The 23,107-nt window shown below is 40.3% G+C and overlaps 1 protein-coding gene across 1 annotated transcript in view; it reads right to left on the bottom strand.

Moving 5' to 3' along the window:
• RAB2A (RAB2A, member RAS oncogene family) overlaps positions 1–15,533 on the bottom strand; it is a 62,665-nt gene extending 47,132 nt beyond the window's left edge. The window contains exon 1 of the mRNA XM_074355006.1: positions 15,216–15,533. Coding sequence (XP_074211107.1) covers positions 15,216–15,261 — 46 coding nt within the window. The 5' untranslated portion in view covers positions 15,262–15,533. The remainder of the gene's footprint in view (positions 1–15,215) is intronic.
• Positions 15,534–23,107: the final 7,574 nt, after the last annotated feature.

The raw sequence follows: 23,107 nt of genomic DNA, 5'->3' as shown, positions 1-23,107 counted from the left end.
GATAACAGATGTGGTAAAAATAGCATCCCTTTGTTTTTTTCCTCCCACTCTTGGGACTTTTCCAAACTAGTTTGTTTAACAGTGGAAAATTGCTTAATGTGAGGAGGATCAGAATAAAGAAAACTGATCTATAACTACTTCTCAGGATCTCAGAATGTCACAGTATGTTGGAACTAAAAAGGTCCTCTGTGCAGTGTTTTCTAAACAGTAGGCTGTACCCAGTTATGTCATGAAATCAATTTAGTGGATGATCAGCATTAAAAAAATAAACTAGAACAAAATAGCACGTATTAGACCATATGTAATAAATAAGATTAGGATAAGTGCTGTTTGGAAACTCCTGTTTGGAGCTACATATGCACTTACACACATATCCGAACCCTGGGTTGCAATGTACCTGTTACTGTGGATTGTAAAAAACAAACTTGGAAATTATTCTCCAGTATCTAATCCAATCACATACCCAATGAAAGAACCCATCCACAATATTTATGCTAGTATTCATGGCAAAACAAATCAGCTGAAAAATCTAGAATACTTCTGTTCTCTTTTCGTTAGCATTTACAAGGACAAGGATCAAAGAAAAAATATGACTGAATGATCTGTTGGCAACTGAACATACATACACACACTTGGGTACTGTTAGTCACCTACCAGGTGACAATTCAATTACTTCCTTGTAAAAAAGATTTTTCTACAAGGTAAAATTAGGATGACCCTATATCCTGGTTTGCCAGGCAGGCTCAGTTACTCCTGATGTCAGATTACAGACCAGCTTGGATGATGACAGATTACAGATCATCTTGGATGATGAATTATAAATTTCCTAAAGTGCTGATTCTCAAGTGTGGTCCCCAGACCAGCAACATCAGCATTATCTGGAAACTTGTTAGAATGCAAATCATGAGCCCACCCCAGATTTACTGAGCCAGAACTCTGGGGTGGAGTCCTGAAGTCAGGGTTTCACCAAGCTCTCTAGGCGATTCTGATGTGCTCTAAAGTTTCAGAACCACTGCCCTTGATATAACCAACTAAAATGCTAGTTTCAGTGTCCAGTCCTCTTCAGCTTTCCAGCTACAACTAATGTGACGCCACTGCATGCTGGGCATAACAGACAAATAACTGAAAATATGTTTCACCACAGTACAGGTTAAGTTCAAAACAAGGTTATCCTGGTTTCTACTTAGTATCTTTGGCAATTACCCAGCTTAGAATAGCTAGACTACATGATACCTGCCAAACAGCCAAAAGAGCCACTTCAAAATAGATAAGCAGTTTTAAAGCAGCTATGGAATTCCATAATCAAGTTTATGAAAACATACGCTTGTCTTATTTAACATGTATGCATGACTTGTAACAGTCTGCAGGTGCAAATAGGCTCCCTCCTCATACACAATCTTATTTGACCAGTACGCCTATGAGATCAGTAAAGCAGGAATAATAACCTCATTTCAAAGATGAAGAAACTGCGGCCTAAGTGATATGCCTCAAGTTAACTCAGTAAGAGGCAGAACTGAAACTCAAAATCAGGTTTTTAAATTCCAAATCATATTTTTCCACTATACCATCCAATCTCCTGAATTTGTTCTTCTCAGATACATATTACTGTTTGCAACCAATCCTTCTCTCACTAAAAAGAATGCTATCTCATTTTCCCTGTATTAGTAGTAATACTAAGAGGGAGAAGGGAAATATTCTATAAGCTAAATGACTCTGGCAGAGCAGAATCTTAATGAAGAAGGTTTTAAAAAAAGTGAATACTATTTCCTAGATGCTGACTTTATCCCAAACAATAATGTTCCAGTTAATATATCAAGTACATTAACATACTTTAATCTGACCATTTTCCTAATCCTTTCATAAGCAAAGGTTCCAAATAAGAACTGCAGCATCTCAGAAATATATTTCAATGAAGGAGCTAGAAGACGATAGTTTTTCATGATGCTATGGAAGGAAGAATGTGTTTAGATGTAAATGTACATGAAGTTTACTGTACATGACCTCTAAGTAGTATGCGATGATATAAATGGGTATCAAAATTAAAGGCTGTAAGCAAAAAAATATACTTCATGCAGTTGCCATATTAAACTAATAACAAGCACATGATAACAGTAACTAAATCAAACTAAGACCCCAAGCACAGACTAGATATCAGTTGAGACAGCTAGTATTGAGACTAGCCTGCTGAATTTAAGTGCATGAAATAGACACCAAGCTCAAAATTAAATATTCCCTCTAAACCCATATTTTTAATGGAAGGTGATTTGTGACTTTCTGCTGTGGTCACATGTGACTAGGCTGAGCCAATCAGACGCTCTTGTTCAGAACTTGAAATCTTGGGACCAATAAGAGAGAATCCATGGTGGCTGCAGTGGAGGTGAGACCACGGCAGGCACCAGCGCCTGCTTCCACAGGCGGTACCGACAGCAGGGATTTGGCTGTGCCTTGCCTGCCTCGGTTTTGCCATTTTCAAGCTTGATTATACTGCCTTCCTATCAAGTCTATGGAACATCCAATCTTCCCAGTAAAATTTTCTTCTGCTTAACAACAGTAGGTTTCTGCTGTTTGCTACCACAGGCCAGGACTAACAGAATTGGGAGCTGATTAAATTAGTAATGGCTCAGGAGGGGAGGAGGACATAGCTCAGTGGTAGAGCACATGCTTAGCAGGCACTAGGTCCTGGGTTCAATCCCCAGTGCCTCCATTAAAAAAAAAGTAATAATAAATAAATAAATAGACCTAGTGATTCCCTCCTCCAAAAAATTCCAATAAATAAACATTTTGAAAAATAATGGTTCAGCTACACAGGTGTTTAAAAAGAATGAGATAGATTTACATTATGATGATATGTTAAGACACCAAAGATTAATCCTTAAGTGAAAAAAATTAAAGGTGTGGAACAGCACTCACACAAACATACTGGTGGGATTGGGACACACACATGCACACAGGCTTAAAGACAGACAGAAAACAAACCATTACTATGCTAGGTAAAGTCGTATTTTTCATTTTTTTTACCATAAGTATTCATCATTTCCACCATAATAAAAAAAAAAGATGTAAGTTTTTCAAAGGATCTATTTTGCCATCAGACACTATATAAGCAATACTTTCACTGGCCTCATCCAACGACCACTATAATGGCGTGGCATTTACATAACTAGCAAAACTTCTAGTGTGACCAGAAATAGTTTCGTTAATTGGTCTGCTAATTTGAAGGAAGCCTGCAAGTAAAATAATGTATTGTGAAATAGAAGATGTTGACTTTCCTTTTAAACTCCTAAAAGCCACTAAAGAATAATCAGCAGTACTTTTAACAAGACTTACTCATCGCTAAGGCTTAAAATTCACATATTCACACTCAAATCCAGTATGATTTTTCCATTTCTCAGGTAAATTCTCCAAGAAAGGAGACTCTAAGCCAGAAATGATGGGGGGAAAAGATCAAGAAAGAAAAAAAGGTTAAATGGTGGAAAGGCCTCATCAATTACGGTCAGAAATCCGAGTTACGGGTAAAAATGTATCCCATTTAGAGATGGGGATAAAGCTGCTCCTGTGAAGCTACCCAGAGGACATAAAACCAACTCTTCATACTACACAGTGCCCTTTACAGCACGCGCCCAAGATTCCTTCAGTCGTAAGCCCCCACAAATCCCGACAAATTACTCTGTAGAACATTCTGGGGATAAAGTCATCCAACCTTCGTGGCAAAATAAAGACGGATGAGCTCAGCTCAATTCTCTGTTCTCCACACATAACAAATACAAAAATACGGGCAAAAGCACAAACTGATTCTATAGGATTACTAGGTGGAAAATTTTTCAAACAAATGAGACCACGTCTGGTGTCATATGTGATTTATCCTCGGTAAATTGGGGCCAACAGCTATCTAGGATTATTGTGAGAAACTCTGAAAGCCATAGCATAGCACTTAGCATATAGTAGGTGCCCAACAAATGTTTACTGAAAATCTGAATCTGCTGGGAGCCATTCACTCTAGTGAGAATGAATCTTCTCCATGCTCCCTTAGCACTTCGTGTATACATTATCTCTATTACCTCATCTTGTAATTACAGCAGCAAATTTGTCTCCCCTTTGAGGTGGGGCAGTCTTGTTCATTTTTCTAACCCCAGCACAGGGAATGCCCACACGGTATCTTAAATTTCTTTAAAAAGAAAAAAAAATCAAATCCAATCCTTTACTGTTTGTATAAATTCCATCTTCCAAGCCCTAATGTGTCCAGCTCCAGTAACAGACCAACTCACCACTTAACACGCTCTTTCCATTTCACAGGGAATCCAAATCTCTCTCTCTTCCACTCAAGGCCCTGGTTCTGGCTGACAAAACCACAAAGGGTAAGTTTAAGCCCTCTTTTATATGACAGTCTTCTAAGTATTTCAAGGTCATTATTTATTCTCCTTTAAGTTTTCTCTTTTTTTAGGTTAAAATGTTTGTTATTTCAGCCATTCCTAAAATGTCATGGTTGATACAGCCTTTGTATCACCCTGACTGGTCTCCTGAGCACACACCCCAATGTGAAGACGTCCCTCTGAAACCAGAGTTTCCATAACTGAATTGCAGTTGAGTCCTGACAGAGGACAGCTATTACCCGCCTTGTCTATACATTATACTTTTACTAACCTATAGTCACATTTATTCTTTGTTGGCTTTGTTACTCATCTGACTCATACTGAACCTAGTCATGTAAAACTTTTAAGTTTTTAGACGTGCACTGCTATTTAACCAGCTGATCTCCATCTTGTATTTCTATGCTTGTTTTAAAAGTAAAAGTAAATACAGGACTTTCACATCATTTTTTATTAAATTCCATTTTGCTAAATTTAGCCAATCATTCTGCCTGTCAAGGTCATTTTAGATTCTGTCTGGTAGAATCCACACATTACCTCTTTCAACCAAACTAGACTTCATCCAAGTTGCTGCTGATATGAAATGTAAAAAATCCAGGACTAAACACAACAGCATGCTCCCTCCAGCCTGCCTACATGGTCCCAATTATTAAACAAGTTAAAAATCCACTTAGCTGTGAAACCAGCAGAATTTCTTCACCTTATACCAAAGGTTACTCTAAAAAAGTGTAACAAATACCTTTACTTCAAAGACTGGTGAATCAACTCACCAGGCATACAACTATTACTGCTTTAATTTGTAACTAATAACTGATTTCCCTATTTAATAATTTTTGTATCAAGTAAAGCTCTGAGCATAAGTCATTTCGGACACACTTACTTTCACTTTGCCCTTTGAAATGGTTGAAATTGATCTGTCCAGAGAGATAAGAAGATAACCTTTTATCAACAGATTCATTTAGACCGAAGAATTCTGTAGACCTACAGAACTGCCTCTTTCCAAAGGGGTTCAAACTTGAGAGAAACCATTCAAGAGGTATCTCAAGATACCAAGAGTGAGTGTAGAACAAACCAAGGCAGGATACAACTACTGGCCCTACTATCTCTTCCCTGAAAACCAGTGAAAAAGAACACCTACTTGACATCCTTTTCAATTTCAAGCGGCCCACGAGGATATGTGAGTTAGAAAAAGACTTTCTTTTATGGAGTTCTAAAAGAATTTCAGGATCAAAGAACTGCCATTTTGCAGGTTAACATGTGATCTTGTTTCCTTCAACTAAGTAGTTACAGTTTGAAGTCAGCACAGTGAATAGCTTTTTCTATAGGCAAGACCTCCCCCATTAATTTTAGGACACTCAACAGGTTAGAAAAATTTATCTCCAAAATATTACTATTAATCAAGCACTTTAAAGCTTAAAATCATCTGTGCATAATGTTTATTTCAAACTCACAAAAATCTCGTGAGGTAGACCAATCAGACGTTACCACTGCCTTTTTCTAGATGAGAAAACAGAAGTTGAAGATGTCTGAACTTGACCAAGGTAACAAGTAAGCAGAGGAGCCACCAAGCTAACCAAGGTATTCTAATTACAAATACTAGGCTTGTGGAAGATTTTCAAGTGTGCTGTCCAGGCTAAAATAACCAGAGAGGACTTAAGAGTAATATATCACTTGCCTCCTAGATGCATAGTAGTTACTGATAAAGGTGGACAAGTAGTTAAAGGGGGAGTCATCCATCAATGTTAATGATGTTGGAGGCCACAGAGCAAGCACAAATGTACCACTTACACTTATATATCAACTGTAAATAAATGGAGGGAAACAAATAACTGACACTTAAATTTTAAAGACAGCTACAAAGTCAGGGGAAAAAACCCAAAAGCCTAGAGCACTGGTGAGCAACCCTACAGAGTGCACTAGGCAGGTACTATACACATTTTACAAACAGAAAACCCAGGAATTTAAATTGTTCACTTGCACAAATAAGAGTTATTGGCAGGTAGTCTCTTTCCACACTGCCCTACAAGGTAGAGATGACACCATACACGCTTGGGAAATGTGACCGCCATACTGCTTCCTGTGTGGGACACATGCCGCCGTGCCCCAAAGCCCATGACAAAAGGGCACAGCTGTGACCCACACCTTAATCCCTGTTCATATGATTGAACCAGGCTGGTACCTCATGGTAGAAATAAATTCAAATGCATGGTAAAAGACAGCCTCTCAGACCAAATTAAAAAAAAATATATAGCAATGGGCTATATAAAAAATAGAATTAAAAAAAAAAGGGTGACATGGCAGAGCTGAAACAAGGATGAGAGCTGACTGATAACTACTCTGGACAGTGATTTCGATTAGTGGGTGAAGCTGAAGAGGGGCACCCCTTCCACCCACAGGTCCACTCAGAGGTGTGGCTCCAGAACTCCAGCACGTGAGCTCAAGGAGCAGGCACAAGAATGATCCATGCAGCACTGTAAAAGGCGACAAACAACCCATTCACACTTCCTTCAGAGAAAAAAGAAGGGGAAAATGGCAGTATAATCAAACAACAGAATGCAATGAAAATTAAGCCAGTCAAGCAATTAATGTCAACAAAATCGAGCAAAATACATTAATCCCGTCAAAATAATCTTGAACAAAAAAGTTTCAGAGCAAGTACAGTAAAATTCCACTAAAATGAAGTTGAAAAAGAATACGCACAATTTGTGCATTGTTTACAGGCACATACATACAAATGTAGTAATCATACAAAAACTTTTTCATAGGATGATAAAAAACAGCAATTTCAGGAGAGTGATTACCTCTATGGACAAAGACAGGTGAAGAGTATATAGCGGGCTTCAGCTGTATCTGTAATGTTTCCTAAACAAAACAAACAAAAAACCTGTTCCAAAGAAAAAAGGATGAAAAAGTATATAGAAGGCAAACATGAGTGAAAAGTTAACATTCAAAATTAGTATTAAGCACTTGAATACTGAAAACTACACTACTAAACACAACATGTAAAAAGTGGAGGGGAACTTAAATGACAAAGGAATAATTAACTCCTCAGCAAGATGTAAAGCCCATGCACACCTTACAAATTAGTCCTCAAATTCACTAGGGAAAAAAAAACAGCCTGACAAAACTACAAAAACAAAACCCAACTGTCATAATAGGAGATATTTACATCTCACCCTAAAACTCAAAAGACTGTTAAGAACACAGAAGATACGACCCACACGTGTAAGAGCAAGACTGATCTAATCGACATTCTGCAGAACAGTTCTTCCCTCTTTTGCGCAAGTGGAGGTGGCCTCTGTTTTAGTAAAGGGAGACAAGGGACTGCGTACTTCCACGTCACTGCAAAAGACCAAGCAGCTGAGAAGCCAACAGAAGACGTGTGATATGGAATTGGTGGGAATCAAGAAATGTGTAGGATCTAGGAGAGCCCGGAGCCTGGAGTTAGAAAGACCTGGGCTCAAACTCCAGCGCGGTCAGTTGCAATTAGTCTCCCTTTCCTCACCTGTAACATGGAACCTTCCTCATGGATATTACTGTTCAGATTCAATGAATTATATCCTTAGAAAAGGCCCTATGTTTATAAATATACTACTTGCTTATTGATATTTTCCTCTACAGTACACTGTATTCTTTTCAAGAGGAATCAGAAGAATGCCTTTCAAGACTCAGTTAAGGAATAATTAAGTATATGAACGCAGTATTTTTAAAAATTAATGGATACTATATTTGGGTAATGAATGAAATGAAAATAGGATTCTCTGCACTGCTTAGTGCTAAATACAGTGACCACTTTAAAAAGGTGTACACTGTATGGATATTACTTGTTTCTGCCTTCAATTCTCTGTTTCGACCTACGGCTTCTCCCCAGCCTGCTGCATTAGGCAGAACTGCACTCCTCCCAACACATAAAGACACACACACCCTAATCCTGGAACCTGTGAACATGCTACCCTCCAAGGCAAAGGGAACTTTGCAGATGTGATTAAGATTACAGACTTTGATATGAGGAGATTATCCTGGATTACCCAGGTAAACCCAATCTAATTATATGAGTCTTTAAAAGCAGAAAACCTTTATCAGTTTCAGAGAGATGGGATGACCCAAGAAGAGTCAGAAATAGGTGACATAGGAGGACTTGATCCGCTGTTGCTGGCTTTGAAGGACAGAGGAAGGGGTCTGTGGGCCAAATCGTATAGGGATGTGGGTAGAAGACTCTGAGGCTGGGAACAGCCCTCAGATGACAGCCAGCGAGAAAACGGAGATCTCCACAAGGAACTCCATTTTACTAACAACCTGAATGAACAAGGACCCTCCAGAAAGAAACCTAGCCCTGCCAAAACCTTGACTTTGGCCCAGAGGGACACACATCAGGCTTTGGATATGTACTGGAACATACATGGATTTATGTAGAACTTCAGAACCTTAAGATAATACATTTGCATTATTTGAGCTGCTAAGAGTATGGTGGTTTGTTATGTTAGCAACATGAAACTAATACGCTCTCTCTCGTCCGCATTAAAAAAAATGTAAAAAATCTTTATGTAAGTGCCATTCAATCCTTTCTGAAACAAGGAGAAATAAATTGGTCAACGCATGGAGCCGACTCAGTGCTGACTACTTAGCGCACACTCATCATTTTCTAAAGCACTAGCGCTGTGCTGGGCACAGTCTTGCTTTCCAAACCTTCACTCAGCATGCATCCGTCAACATTCATATTCTTTCTTCCTCGGATTGGACAAGAAACACAGTAACTGTCAGCTACATCTGAAAATGGCAACATCTTCAACAGAGAACTGGAGACGCTTACAGCTACATCATAGCTATGAAAAGTAAAGAGGTGGGAGGAGAAAAGAAAGAGTTTGCCCCAAAGGACATAGCTCACTTTCTTCATCTATGAAATAGCAACCTCATACATTCCTGCTCAAGGACTAAAAGAGAAAAAGCTTTTGATACAGTATATGAACTATAAAAAGTATGGAGAATTCCTCATCAGAATCTTCTACAAAGAGTGGCAAAAATGAGCATGACAGAGAATCCCATATAAATTCACCCTGGGTATGCCTTAAGGTATCCTTATTTACACAAAACCCCAGAAAGCAGAAAATCTGACAGCAGAAGAGAAAGAATCAATTTTAGAAAAAATAGTCAGGCATAAAAGGCCCATAGCTGACCAGCAGAGAAATGTCACGGCACTACCACCACACACAGTGCTTTTAAAAAATGCAGATGCCCAGGACTCACTGCAGATCTACTGAAACAGCATCTCCAAGGATGAGACCCCTGTCATATGAGTTGAAAAATACTTCAGGAACTGAAAGAGGGTGACTCTGAGAGTATGACAGCAGAGGGAACCTAGCATCTTTCTGCCAGGTGCCCCTAATTTCGAAGTGAAAAATAACAGCTAGAATGTGGAGTATTTTAAAACCTGCAAATAAGCAAGGCCAATGAAATCAAATGGGAAAGTTTCATATAGAAAATGAAAAGCTAGAGGGACAAGGGAGGTCAGCGTGTGGCTGCATCTCTTGTGGCAAAGGACACAGCCTCCCAGACTGAAGATGAGCAGAGAACAACAAAATGAGCAAGCACAGCTGGGCCCGAGAGGGAACAGCAGCTGAGCTGGCGAAATCAGGATCTGCTCAAACCAAACAGCTAAACTGCTGGCTACTGCAAGAGCAGGAGAGCTGTCCAGATAACACGGGAGAGGGGGAGCAGTGAGGGAGACACAGGAGAAAATTAATCTCATGTTGAAGCAGGAATGGAGTGGGGACATAAAGGACAAGAGCACCAGTAGGAGACACAGGGTATTATCTGAGATGAGGAGGAGGAGGAGGTAGGTTCATCAGGAAAAATGAAGAACGGGGAAAAGGAATGAGAACACAAAGTCTGAGGAGTGATATAAATATTTGGGGAGGCAAGCAGCAAATAAACCGGTTAGGACAGCCAGAGAAAGGAAAGCGTGATCAAAAATCTTGAAAGACTACAAGTAACATGCATAAAGCAAAAACTTGAGTAAATTTGAGATGATGTTAAAAGGTATGCTTCAAATATGTTTTAGCACTCTCATTTAACAGAAGAACTGAAAACAGGTAAACCTAAACAATGTATTTAGGAACACATAAGTGAGACAACTACGAAGATTAAGCTAGGGAAGGATTAACACAGAATTCCAGGTAGCGGGAGCCTGGTGGGGAGAGGGACAGGATGCAGATCGTTCTTTGACTTCGGTGTTTGATTTACTACTATTCTTTAAAATATTAAACTGTGCAAATATGTAACATACATAGATCTTACACGCATGACATATTTCATAATTAAAAAAAACTTAATGGAATTTTTCTACCTCACAATTTCCCAGTTTGTTTTTCTGTTTGTTTTCTGAAATAGCGTAACAAATGCGCTCATATAATTATATAAAATGATTTGTGTTTCTGGCCTAAGATTTTGCAACAAGAAGCTCCACCTCAGGTCTAGTGAATCAAAATCACTGGGAGTTGGGCCACTGAACCCTTAAAAAACAAAACAAAACCACCACCACCCTAGGTGACTCACAAGAATCTAAAGAATCTCAAGTTTGAGTCTCCCACAGGAAGAGCTTGAAAGCTCTGGAGAATCGAGTGCCAGTCCTTCCCCAAGTTCTCTAGGGTCTCTTTCTGCCCTCTCTCCAGTATTTTCAAACTTTCAACCTCAAGTCTCCCCTATCCTCATACACACACATGCACCAGCTGACTTGATCTTGCAACCAACTCTAAACTTCTCACTCTTTCCTTCTCTGTCATACTCAAAGTCTTCAATAAGACTGTACTATGGCCCATAGTACAGCTCTGCTCTTCCCAATATCACTCTATCTTTTAAAAAATCATCACTGAGCTACAGACATGTACTTCCAACTGCCTACTAGACATTTACCCTTTGCCAACTGGCAAATCCTTACTCGTCACTCTAATTTCAGCTTAAATAGCACCTTCCAGGTAAAGCCTTGCAGCACCTGCCACAAAAGCCCATCCACTTGTTTATTAAACATCTCCACTACTGAACGGCCTACCCTGAATATTTAAGACAAAGTCAAAAACTTTCCAACCAAACAAAAAGATTATTTAAAATGCATGTAGTAAAGGCGGTCAAAAAGTACAAACTTCCAGTTATAAGATAAATCAGTCCTGGGAATGTAACATACACGTTAATAATACTGTATTGAATAGCTGAAAGTTGGTAAGAGTATATCTTAAAACATCTCATTACAAGAAAAAAATTTTCTAGCTCTTTGTGGTGATGGATATTAACTAAACTTACCGTGGAGATCATTTTGCAATATACACATGTATCAAATCATTAGGTTGTACACTTGAAACTAATACAATGTTATATGTTAATTATATGTCAATTAAAAAAATACATTCATCCCTTGAAAAAAAAAATACATTCAGATGATATTAATGTGTGACCAGGCCGGTTTTGTTTATTTTCTTATATAGCACTTGTCCTCAAAAGATTTTAAGCAAAAACAAAAAAAAGCAAACACAGCAAAACGGTGGGGGTGGGCAGGGAGGGAAGGAAGAGTGAAGGGGACGTGTACAAGGCAACAGGGAGCAGTGGTGGCATCTGTTACCATCTTAAAAGAATAACGAACAGGACTTGGTCAGGTAAAAAAGTTTTGACCTAATTTTTCTTTTCATTTTGCCTGGGGGTTGGAGGCGAGGAGGGTGGAACACAGTAAGAATGGATATTTCAGACAGAACACAACAGGGTTTGTGCTTCTGTGGGCCTAGATGAGGCACAGGAAAGGGACAGGAGGATTAGTGATGAGATTAAAATGGTAGGCAGATGTCAGAATTTTAGGACCAATATTTATAGGTTTATTACAGTTTTTCTCTCCTTCTGAACCTGATAATTATTTGCTTATATTAGGCCAGGCTTGTTAAAAACCAATTCCCATTTTATACCTAGATTTAAATGACACATTTTCCTGGTTTTTCAGGAACAAGGCACTATTAAGGATAAAATTAAAACTATATTTTAACCGCATTTGGCCATACACTAAGAAAACAAATATTTCAACAGTATCATCATGATCATGTAAAATGTTTTTAAAAGTCTCTTCTATGAAACAGGGACTTCTGAAAAGGAAAATGTGTGTGGTGCTTTCTCATTTGTCCTCATTTTATCTCACTACTGAGAGAAAGGAACACTAATAATAATTGTTTCATAGGCTAGGGAAAAGTGAGAATCAGGAAAAGCAGTGATTTCATTTTTAAATGCATATTTTTCACACTGTGGCTTTAAAAAAAATCAGGATGGCTCTCTCACTATTGATTTAATATCATTTGAGTTGGGGGGCAGAGGGAGGACCACATTAAGTGTACCTTACAACTATGCGTACACTTAGAATTAAGAAAGCATGGTAAAGCATTTTGGCCAAAGTTAATATTAATAGTAAGAAAGTGGTAGAATTCAGCTAAAAATTCTTCTGTCAAGTTATTAATGTATATTACCAGGAACATTATAGCCTGTTGGGCTATTCTTTTATTAAGTTAATTAAATGTAAAGGGCCTACCTTCTATTAGGCTCTTCCTGGAATACAAAGCCATATAAAACACCTTTTCTGCCCTCAAGAATGTATGATTAAATATCAATGACTACACCAGTATCTGCAAAACAGGAATTACTTTCGTAAGAATGATACAAAGTGGGACACAATGAGATAAGGAGGGGGGAGTCCCTTCCAGCCAGATCACCAGGAAAGCCAGACACATCAAAAGAACTTCACAAATGTTGACTCTGAAAGCATTCTGGAAGACCCAAGTTAGACTCTGAAGGACAGACAGAACTTTGACAAAGAAGGTACTCCAAGCAGAGGGAGCAGCAGGGACCAGGAAAAGGCACATGAATCAGCTACTGGGTGTTACTGGCAGAAGGAAGATGGGGACTGGCACTGGGGAGTAGTGGGAAAGAAGGCTACAAAAGTTAAACAGGGGCTAAAATATGGAGTTCCTTGAAGGTCAAACTAAATGTGAACAGAGGACGAGCCTCCTAACAGTCATGTGTGAGGAAGATTAATCTGACAGTAAACTATACCAAGCTGAACCGGAGTGGGGAGAAAGCAATGCCGTAGACAGTTCAGCGTCAAGTGCTCAGTGCCCTGACTAGGTGGTAACAGTAGCAACGGCAAGAAAGCAGTGTCTCCCCTTTGAACTGCCTGGGGATTGGTTTCGCATGAGGGCAAATTCCAAAAGAACAGAGCACCAACTTGTTCACATTTGTAGCCCCAATACTCCCAGCACAAGACTTCACCACAGTAGAAGCTCAGTAAGCAAACTGAAGGCAACCTGCAAAGGTTAATGCGAATCATCACCACTGCTAAATGTCCACAATCACTCTTCTCTCTGCTTCTCAAACCCACTCTTATTAGTTAACATGAGTGCCCTCTCCCAACCTCTGTTCTACAGCCTAAATCAAAATTTGCCAGTAGGCTTTAGAACCCTACTTTCTTCTTCAAATATGCCACAGCATTTTTTAAGTGTATAAATCTGCTACCAAATATTTGCGAAACACTGCTTTACCCAAGGCTTAACGTAGAAAACCATCCTGTTTCCCACCACACACCAAAAAACTGTGCTGAAAAATTGTATTTATAGCAGAAAGTTTTCCTTTTCCGCAGCAATCAACATGCTTCTTGTGTTACTTATTGAATCTGCCGTATCACTACTGCAACCACAAGCTGCTGCTTACATTACCAAAGTTGTGCAAAGGGTCCAAAGTTGTGCAAGAGTCATCACTGAAATCAGACTCTAGTATATTAATAGTTATAACACCTGAACAACTCTTAGCTTTATTATTAGATTCAAAATAATGCCAAAGTCACAGGTATTAAAAAATATTTTCAATGAGTTTGATTACTTTATCTATGAAATACAGTGGGATGCTATTTTAAACGAGAATAACAATTTCTGCTTCAAAGGGACACCAGGTCACCTGAAAACTGACGGTTGTGACCGTAGATTTGATAAATTAAAAAAAAAAAAAAAATCAGTGTCCCCGACAACCACACGCCAGCACGCGCGCGCACACACACACTAGCCAGTACACACCCAGGGCACTGAACAGCCTTGCGTTACCATAAAATAACCGCAGTTCACACGTGGCACAAGTCTACAGAACTCTTTCATGCTTTAATGACCTCGAAAGGGATTCCCCAGGCATCAAAGGGATGTGACTTATTCTGACTTGAGAATTGAGAGTGACAAATATATATATATATATATATATATATATATATATATATGTGCGTGTGTGTGTCTCTCTCTATATATATAAATTTTTTTTTTAAGGTTTCCGTCTCTCCTCAGCTGGCTGGCCCACACCAGGGGAGGCTTTGCCCAGGCCTTGGCAGATGAGTGTTGGTCGGAGAAGGTGGGTCGGGTCAGGAATCCCAAGACTCTCCTCCCATCACCTTCTGCTCTCCTCTGCCCCCCCTTTCTCTCTCGGGGCGGGGAAGAGGCCCAAGGTGGGGGACCCTGGCTCGGGAGTGCAAACATCAGAGTCAGGCCCTGACAGCCCTGCGCTGGGCCGCCCCTCCAGCCATACACTCCCCAGATCGCGAGTCGAAACGGCTGCCGCGGCCCCCAGCTGCAGGGCCGGCCCGGGCGGGGGCCGGGGCCCGGGCCCGGCCAGGCCGCGGCCGCTCGCAGTGCCCACGTCACCAGCTCCAGCACTGCGGAAATGGAGCGGCGCAGCAGGCAGGGAGGCGCCGGGGGGGAGTCGGCCCCCGCGCCCCGGCCCGACGCTGTTCGCTCCTCAACCCCGGCCCGGAGGCCGCCGACACCCGCCAGGCCGCGCCCTGGGCCTCACCTGTGTCGCCGATGATGATGTACTTGAACAGATAGGCGTACGCCATGGCCGCGGCCGCTCGGTGCCAGGGCACACGGCTCCTCCTCCTGCGGCTGCTCCTCCTCCTCCGCGCCCCTCACCCCGGCGCCGCTCGGCCTCCAAACGCCAGGCCCCGCCCGCCGCCGCCGCCGTGGCCGTCAGCCGCTGGGAGTGAGGCGCCCAGAGGAAGTGGGACAAACCGACACCAACCGAGCCGAGGAAGATAGCGCCCAGCCGAGCTCACTCGAACAATAACAGCCGCCGCCGCGCCTCCGCCCCGCCTCCGCGCCGACCCGGAAGTGCTGCGGCCGCCGGCGCCGCCGGGGGCAAGGGGAGGAGCCCCGCACGCCGGCCGGAGCCCCGCCCCACCAGAGCCCCGCCCCGCCGGCCGGAGCCCCGCCCAGGGTCGCGCCGGCTGCTCCCAGTCCGCCCGTGCGACCCCCCGGCCGCCGGTCGTTCCGGCACGTTTAAGCGGGCGACCCCGGCGGCCCGGAGACGCTGCGGGAGGGGCGGGGGCTTGGGGTCCCGTCGCGGCGACGCGCGCGGGACCGCGTCCTTCCGCCCTGCGGTGGGACGCGGGGCATGTGGTGGGAAGGCGGAGGCCGCGTTCGGCGCAGGGCCCCGCCCTGGGCTCGTCAGAAGCTGTTTGAAAGTGCGGGAGCCACTCGGGGCTGGGTTGGAGGGCGGAGGTATTTCTGTGCTGGATGGGGGGCTTTGACAGTGAAATTGGAAGGATTTGTAAATTAGCAGCCATAAATTAGGGAATGTGCGTAAACCGTGGTGGTCCCTGCGATGGAATGCTGTGTAGTCTGAATTTTTTAAAAAAGCGTGACTTATGTTAAGCAAAAACAAGGGACAGCACTCAGTGTGTAAACATATATCTATGTTATATGTATTATCTATGCAATTATCTATAATATGTAAAAGTGATGTATGATATATAATTGTGTTTGTATATTTATAAGCTACATTTTATTGTTAAATGAATTTTTTTTTACCATTGTGTGGAAAAATGATAGGAATCCGCTTAAATACCCACATGTACTTAGTCTGAAAGGAAACAACTGGCATCAAAGGAAGGAGTGGGTGGGATTGGAGAAAGGATCCACCTTTCACTGAATTTTTTCAGTGCAGTTTGACATTTTTGCAGTCTTCATGAATTTTCTATTGAAAAAAGGGGGAAAATAACTTTTTTGCTCATTCAACTAACACTAAGTACATAGCATATTTTCTGCACTTCTAGGCATTGGAACTAAAGGTATATCCTATTCTAAAGGAGCACAGTTAAAGTGTTAGGGTAGGTTACCTGGAGAAGATGATGTCTGAACCAGAAATATGAATGATGAGCAAGAATTTGTCAAAAGAACGAAAGTTGGGGAAAGGGAACTGAAGTTTAGGCACGAGAAACAATGAGCAAAGGTCCTGGATCTGTTCAGGGAATTTAAAGATGCATAAGGAAGCTTGTTTGCTAACTCGTAGCCTCTTGTGTTGGTGGTGGAAGGGGCGTTATTGCTAGGGCAGAAGTGACTGGGATTTAGTGGCCCTGGCTCCTGTTGCCTAATATTTTCCTCTCCCTTTTGGAATCCTTCCTTCTACTGACACGTTCGTGCTAGGCTGGCAGTGGCTGGTTCCTGCCTGATTTGAATGGCCTTTCCAATTGTCACCTTAAACAGGTTTCTTAAAGAGTGTTTGGAGGGGATTTTCAGAGACAGCACACAAAAATTTGACATGAAACATTACCTAGAATTGCATAATCTGGTTCACTCGTCTTTAGTTTGGGGGAGAAGAGGTCCCTGCTCAAGGCCACCACTATTCCAAAGGCCATTTTGTCCCTTCCATCTGAGTGCCTTCACTCGAGTCTTTCCTGGTGATCAACATTTAGGAAATGCCCTCCTTCCAGAAGAAACTCAATTCCTTACTATTCTCAGAGGAAGTTCTTTACCCATAGCCTGAACAGGACAAGTCTACGAGGATGTCACACGAAAGCCTAGCATCCTTACAATCAGGAGCAATCCTATACTGTTAGAGGTGAGCAGAGGGAAAAGTAACTGGTGCCAGGTCACACGGGGATTTGTAGCCGTGTCAGTGTGCATATAGAACTTTACCCAACGGACACGAGGGAAACTGAAGAGAAAGGTCAGAATTGTGTATGTAAAAAATCATAGGTGGATGCACCTAGAGATAATCATACTAGGTGAAGTAAGACAGAGAAATACAAGTATCACATGATATCACTTACATGTGGAATCTAACAAAATAATACAAATGAACTTATTTCCAAAATAGAAACAGACTCACAGATACAGAAAACAAACTTATGGTTACCAAAGGGGAAAGGAATGGGGAAGGATAAATCAGGAGTTTGGGATTTGCAGATACAAACTACTATATATATATATATAAAATAGATAAACAACCAGAACCAGTATATAGCACGGGGAACTATATTCAATTTCTTATACTAACCTGTAGTGGAAAAGAATCTGAAAAAGAAAAGATTTATATATGTGTGTGTAACTGAGTCACTTTTGCTGTACACCTGAAATTACACAATATTGTAAATCAGCGGTACTTCAATAAACAGTTGTTTTGAAAAAAAATGCACCAGGGGAAGGTGATAAAATTAGAAGGCATTTTTGCAAGATAAAAAAAAAATCTCACAACAATGTCAAGGCCACAGGAGTCAAGTGTGTATTGTTCTTGCACAGGACTGAGAGGCAGTATTATTGTGCACAGGAATTGTAACAATCAGTAGCTTTGGAAGGAATAAGATCTGGATTTTCAAGTCCCTTTGTGAGCCTCAGTTTCCTTGTCTCGAAAATACAGAGAAAAACTGCCTCACAAAGTCAATTTAGGATCAAATGAGATACTGTATGTGAAGATATTTTGTAAATTATGAAAAATATATATTTAATACATGAAACTCTTAGTGTTGCATAATTTAAAAAAAAAATTAACTTGAGGGAATAAAGCCCTAATCACTATACAAATCCATGTTTTAAAATCAGCTCCATTCCTGTCTCTCTTTTATGTCCCTACGTTTATTTTTTCCTACGTGTAGTTCATGATATTTTGTTATATTTTCTCTAAGCCCATATAAGCTGTCTTAAATTCTCTTTGAAACAATCCAGGGTATAAATAAAAACTACACAAACCTCATTTTAAACATTTTTATGTAGCCCCCAAAATCCCCTCGCTTCCCTTAAGTCATAGGACACTTCCTGGGATTTTCCATTCAGTTTGATTTTCAGCTATTTCACTCCCTTGAGGATGAAGTCCGATAACCTCATCTCTCAGTCTTACATCACATATGGTCTGAAGGTCATAACTGTGAAATTTAAAGATTGTAAGACTACATTCTCCAGAGTCTCCTTATTCAAGTTCTCCACGACATTTTAAAGTACAGTCTTATATTGGAATTTTAAATCTACTTGTCCCAACCAAACTTTTTATTTGTTTAAATTTCCTCTGGTTTTGCTCACTCTCAGACTGTGGGTAGAGTGGTAGGGTGGAATGGGATGGGAATCCTGTAATCCATGGCTTCGTGCTTTGGTTTCCATGGTTTCCTTATCCAATACTCAAATGCACTCTGGGGGCTCTGTGATCTTCTAGAAATGATATGCACAGTGATGTGTGTATTTGCATGAGTCTCATTTGATTCTCGCATGAGTCCATGACCCAGACGTAATTAAGAACCACTGCAAAATGCTTTCTTGCAGCCATTTCTAAATACTATGACAGAATTAATTCTCCTGCAAAATACTAATAAGCTCAGTACCAGTTTTGGAGGAAGAAGGAACTAGGTTCAAATCTTGAATTTACCCGCTCTTGGTTGAGAGATCCTGGATAAGTTACTAAACTCTCTAAGCCTCAGATTTCTCATGAGATGACGCAAGTAAAGTGTCCAGCAAAGTGTCAAGCTCACAGGAGACACGAAGTAAACGCTGAAGTCCTTTCCCCTTTCATCCTTTCCCTGTCCTCCGCCTCCAACCTGTCGCTGAGAGCTGTAGGAATTAAATGAGCCCTGCCTTCAAGGGGATTAGAGTCTCTCTGTGCTAAGTCATGAGTACTTTTGGCCCAATAAAGGCTGCAGGAGAGGTACAGTGTTATTTTAGAGGACGGAATTTTGTTTTGGAAAATGAAGGTAGGTTTTACTGAACGAGAACCGTTCAAGCTGAGCCTCAAAGTGCATCATCCTTCATAGTTATTGCTTTAACCTAGTCATTCCAGAGCCTTCAACAGCCCTCTCCACTATACTTTGTCCGCCTTGTCCACCTGCCCTGCCCTTTATATTCTTGCTGGGTAACACCAGTATTCTCTCTTTTACTTTTCTATTTGCAACCTATTTCTGACCATTTGTCAAAGCCAGAAATGACTGTTTTCTCTTTTCCATTTAGTTTTGTTCATCCTTCGAAAGTTTACTTGAAGAGTCACGATGGAATGATTGCAGATTCACATCTTGAGTCCCTGTGTGTGGAGGGGAGTGAAGAAACTTTTGTTTCTATGTAGGCCAATCTTGTTACCAATGGACTTACCATTAATAATAGAAAAGAGCTCCACCAGTGCGTGAATGAGAGAAAAGTGAATATTGGAATAATAATGAGGTCATTTTATAAAATCATGGATTAAAAACTATAACTATGTAAAACATTTTGAATTAATAATTAAAAAAAATAAAACTTGAGAGTGAGTTAAAAACCAAAAGAGTGTTCTTAAATTACCTGCTTTTCTAAGTCCTTAACAGTTATTTAGTGCTTCCCACCAAGAAAGGGATGTGGAGAAAGGCCTAATGTTGGATTCCAGGAGGCCTAAATTATAGTCTCTCTTGCCACTAAGCAGCTGACCTGGAGAGCATCCTCTTCAGAATTTTGGTCATATATTCAGTAGAGATAATAACTCCAGTTGCTTACGTAACAGAACTTCTGGGAGGTGGATGTGAGAACACTGTGAAAAGTACATGACTAGGAGGAAGCATGTGTACCATCTTCCAGGGGGATGATTCTCTGCAGATGTATCTAAGTGTGTTAAAGGCCCAACCCCTACAGAAGCATAGAACATCAGTGATATTTTACCATCTGCATTGTTGGGTTTTTGTCATGCAATTATTTCAAAGCCGACTCTCCATTTATCTTTAATGATTCTATGACTTGTGTTAACAGGTAGGTGTCCTTATTTTGGAAAAACGGGGATCAGAATGAGAAGGGGGTTCATGAGGAATCTGCCTCACATTGTGCCGAAGAGAGAACCATTTACTACTTCCATAAGTGCTTCAATTTCTTTTACTCTTTACCCTTAAAGGTCTTTAAATTTTGATAAAGGGAAATCCATTTACTCCCCATTTTTGAGAAAATGATAAGCTAGCTCTGTCCCAGTGGGAGGTGTGGAAAGAGAAAACCTTCTGTCACCAACATCCTTTGTGTGAAATGGGTGCCCCAAATTGTGAGATCACATTTCAACCTTTTTCTGTCTCCCTTCCTTCCTATACAGTCTTTATCTCTGCTTCTGATTCTCAGAATTTTCACCATATGGAGTGAGAGAGAGGAAAATGACCGCCAAAGAATCACATTTTCCTTTCTAATATGGAGAAAATAACAGTCTGTTTTCTAAACTTTTTTATTTAAAAAAAAATTCATTAAAAGAATAAACTCATTCTTCAGAAATTGAAATTACATCTAAAGACTCACATTTAAAAATCTGCAAGGCTAATTTAGATTTGTCCAAGAATCATCACTACACTACTCTTTTAACCTCCTCAGTTTAAGGAATCTGAGGATCAATTCTTAACAATTTCTTCAATTAAACAGGTTACGAAGAGGCACAGTGTAACCTTACAACAGCAATAAACATTATCACACAATTTTTGTGTATCAGAAACCTAGGAGCAGCTTAGCTGGGTGGCTCTGGCATGGAGGTCTCATGGGGTTGCAATTACTCTTCCAGCCAGGGCTGCAGTCTGCAGTCATCTGAAGGCTTGACTGGGGCTGCACGATTTACTCCCAAGGTAGCTCATTTGCATGGCTGAGGCTTTAGTTCTATACCACGTGGACCTCCCAGAGGACTGTTTGTACCTTCGTGACATGGAAGCTGATTTCTCCCAGAGTGAGAGAGATGAGAGAGTGAGCATAAGGTCAAAACCTCAATGTCTCTTATGACCTAACTTTGGAAGTCACATTCCATCACTTCTGCTGTATTCTTCTCGTCCCATGGACCCACTGTGATAAAATCTAGGAACGGACTACACAAGGGCATTAATACCAGAGGCAAAAACCACTGGGAGCCATCTTAGAAGCTGGCTACCACAACCTGAAGAGATCAAGAACTAAAAACAGAGATCTAATAAATGTCTAACCATCTGAAATCAGATTCATTTTAGGTCAAATCAGGTTCATTTAACCTGTCTACCTACAATAAAATTTTAGTATAAATACATGAGTCTGTTTATAGTAAAGAAATTAAAAGAAAGTAAAAAGAAATTTACTGTGGTTTTGGTTTTGTGTGCTTCTAAAAATATTTTCAGTAAAAGGCCTGAAAAAATTAGTTTACAGTTGGAAAAGAGAGAGAAAACATATTTTTCAGTTTTTAAAAATTATGTTTCAAAGCAACTTTTGAGGCTCAAATGCAATAACAACATAGTCTAAAAGGGATTTTTTTAAAATTTTTTTTTAAAAAAAGCTGTTTGCTTTCATCTCAAGTCCTTAAGGATTCATGTGATTCCACAGAGTAAACAATTTATTTCCACTTTTTCATTAACTTATTTGAATAATTTTATGGGAATTCAGTGTTTTCCTATCTGCTAATATTTCCTACTTGCACTCATATGTCCAAATGTTAAAGTAGTTGATTATGCATGTTATGTTTCAGGTTAAAAAAAAATCTCCATTAAATGGATGTAAGGGAAACACTGCCTTTAGGTGAAAAAGTTTAAAGTACTAGTAAGTAGAGTTTCTCTATCATCTTATTCCCTAAATGCAGTGTTTTCTGGTACTGTTATCTTTATCAGAAGAACTGCAGGCTTATGTCATTTTGGGGTCTTATCTTGAAGTTTTCATTACCAGACTTAATGGAGAGCAATTTTTACTCTTAGTAAATGGATATTTTAACTTTCTTCACACTACATTTGATACAAATTATAACACAAAAGCGTCTGTTAGAAAGAGCAGATTATTCATCATTGATATACACTACTTTTTGTTAATTTTTCCTTTAGCAAAATCATTAATAGACAAAAACCTCTTTAGAACTAGAGTCTGCTTCCTCTCTTTGAAACAACTGAATGCATTTCTGGAAGGTTCTCCTTTCATTTCACCCCCTCAAAAAACCCCACTACATCCTAACGCCAAATGTGAGATTGTCTCATCTGAACACTGAGGTCAGCAAATGGCTTATTTATAAAAGAACAGACTGAGGTTCTTGAATTACTAATTGAAACACAAAAACTGAACTATTTATCTTTCTTTCCTGGAAATAAGCAGAGATGAGAAAGTAAGTATACAGATCTCCCTTGACTTACTCTAGGGATACGTCCGGATAAACCAATCATAAGTTGAAAATATTGTTAAGCTGAAAATGCATTTAATACACCTACCAAATATAGCTTAGCCTTGATATCTTAAACATGCTCAGGACACTTACATTAGCCTACAGTTGGGCAGAATCCTCTAACACAAAGCCTATTTTATAAGAGTGTTGAACAGAGCATGTAACTTACAGAATACTGTGCTGAAAGTGAAAACCAGGACTGCTGTCTGGGTACAGAATGGCTGTAAGTGTATCACTGTTAACCTTCATGATCACATGGCTGACGGATGCCCAGCATCACGAGAGAGAGGCTCATACTGCACATCACTAGCCTGGGAAAAGATGAAAATTCAAAA

Source organism: Camelus bactrianus, chromosome 29 (genome assembly GCF_048773025.1).
Source record: "Camelus bactrianus isolate YW-2024 breed Bactrian camel chromosome 29, ASM4877302v1, whole genome shotgun sequence".
NCBI lineage: Eukaryota > Metazoa > Chordata > Mammalia > Artiodactyla > Camelidae > Camelus > Camelus bactrianus.
The sequence above is the reverse complement of the archived record's forward strand: the minus strand, read 5'-3'. Positions and strand labels throughout refer to the sequence as shown.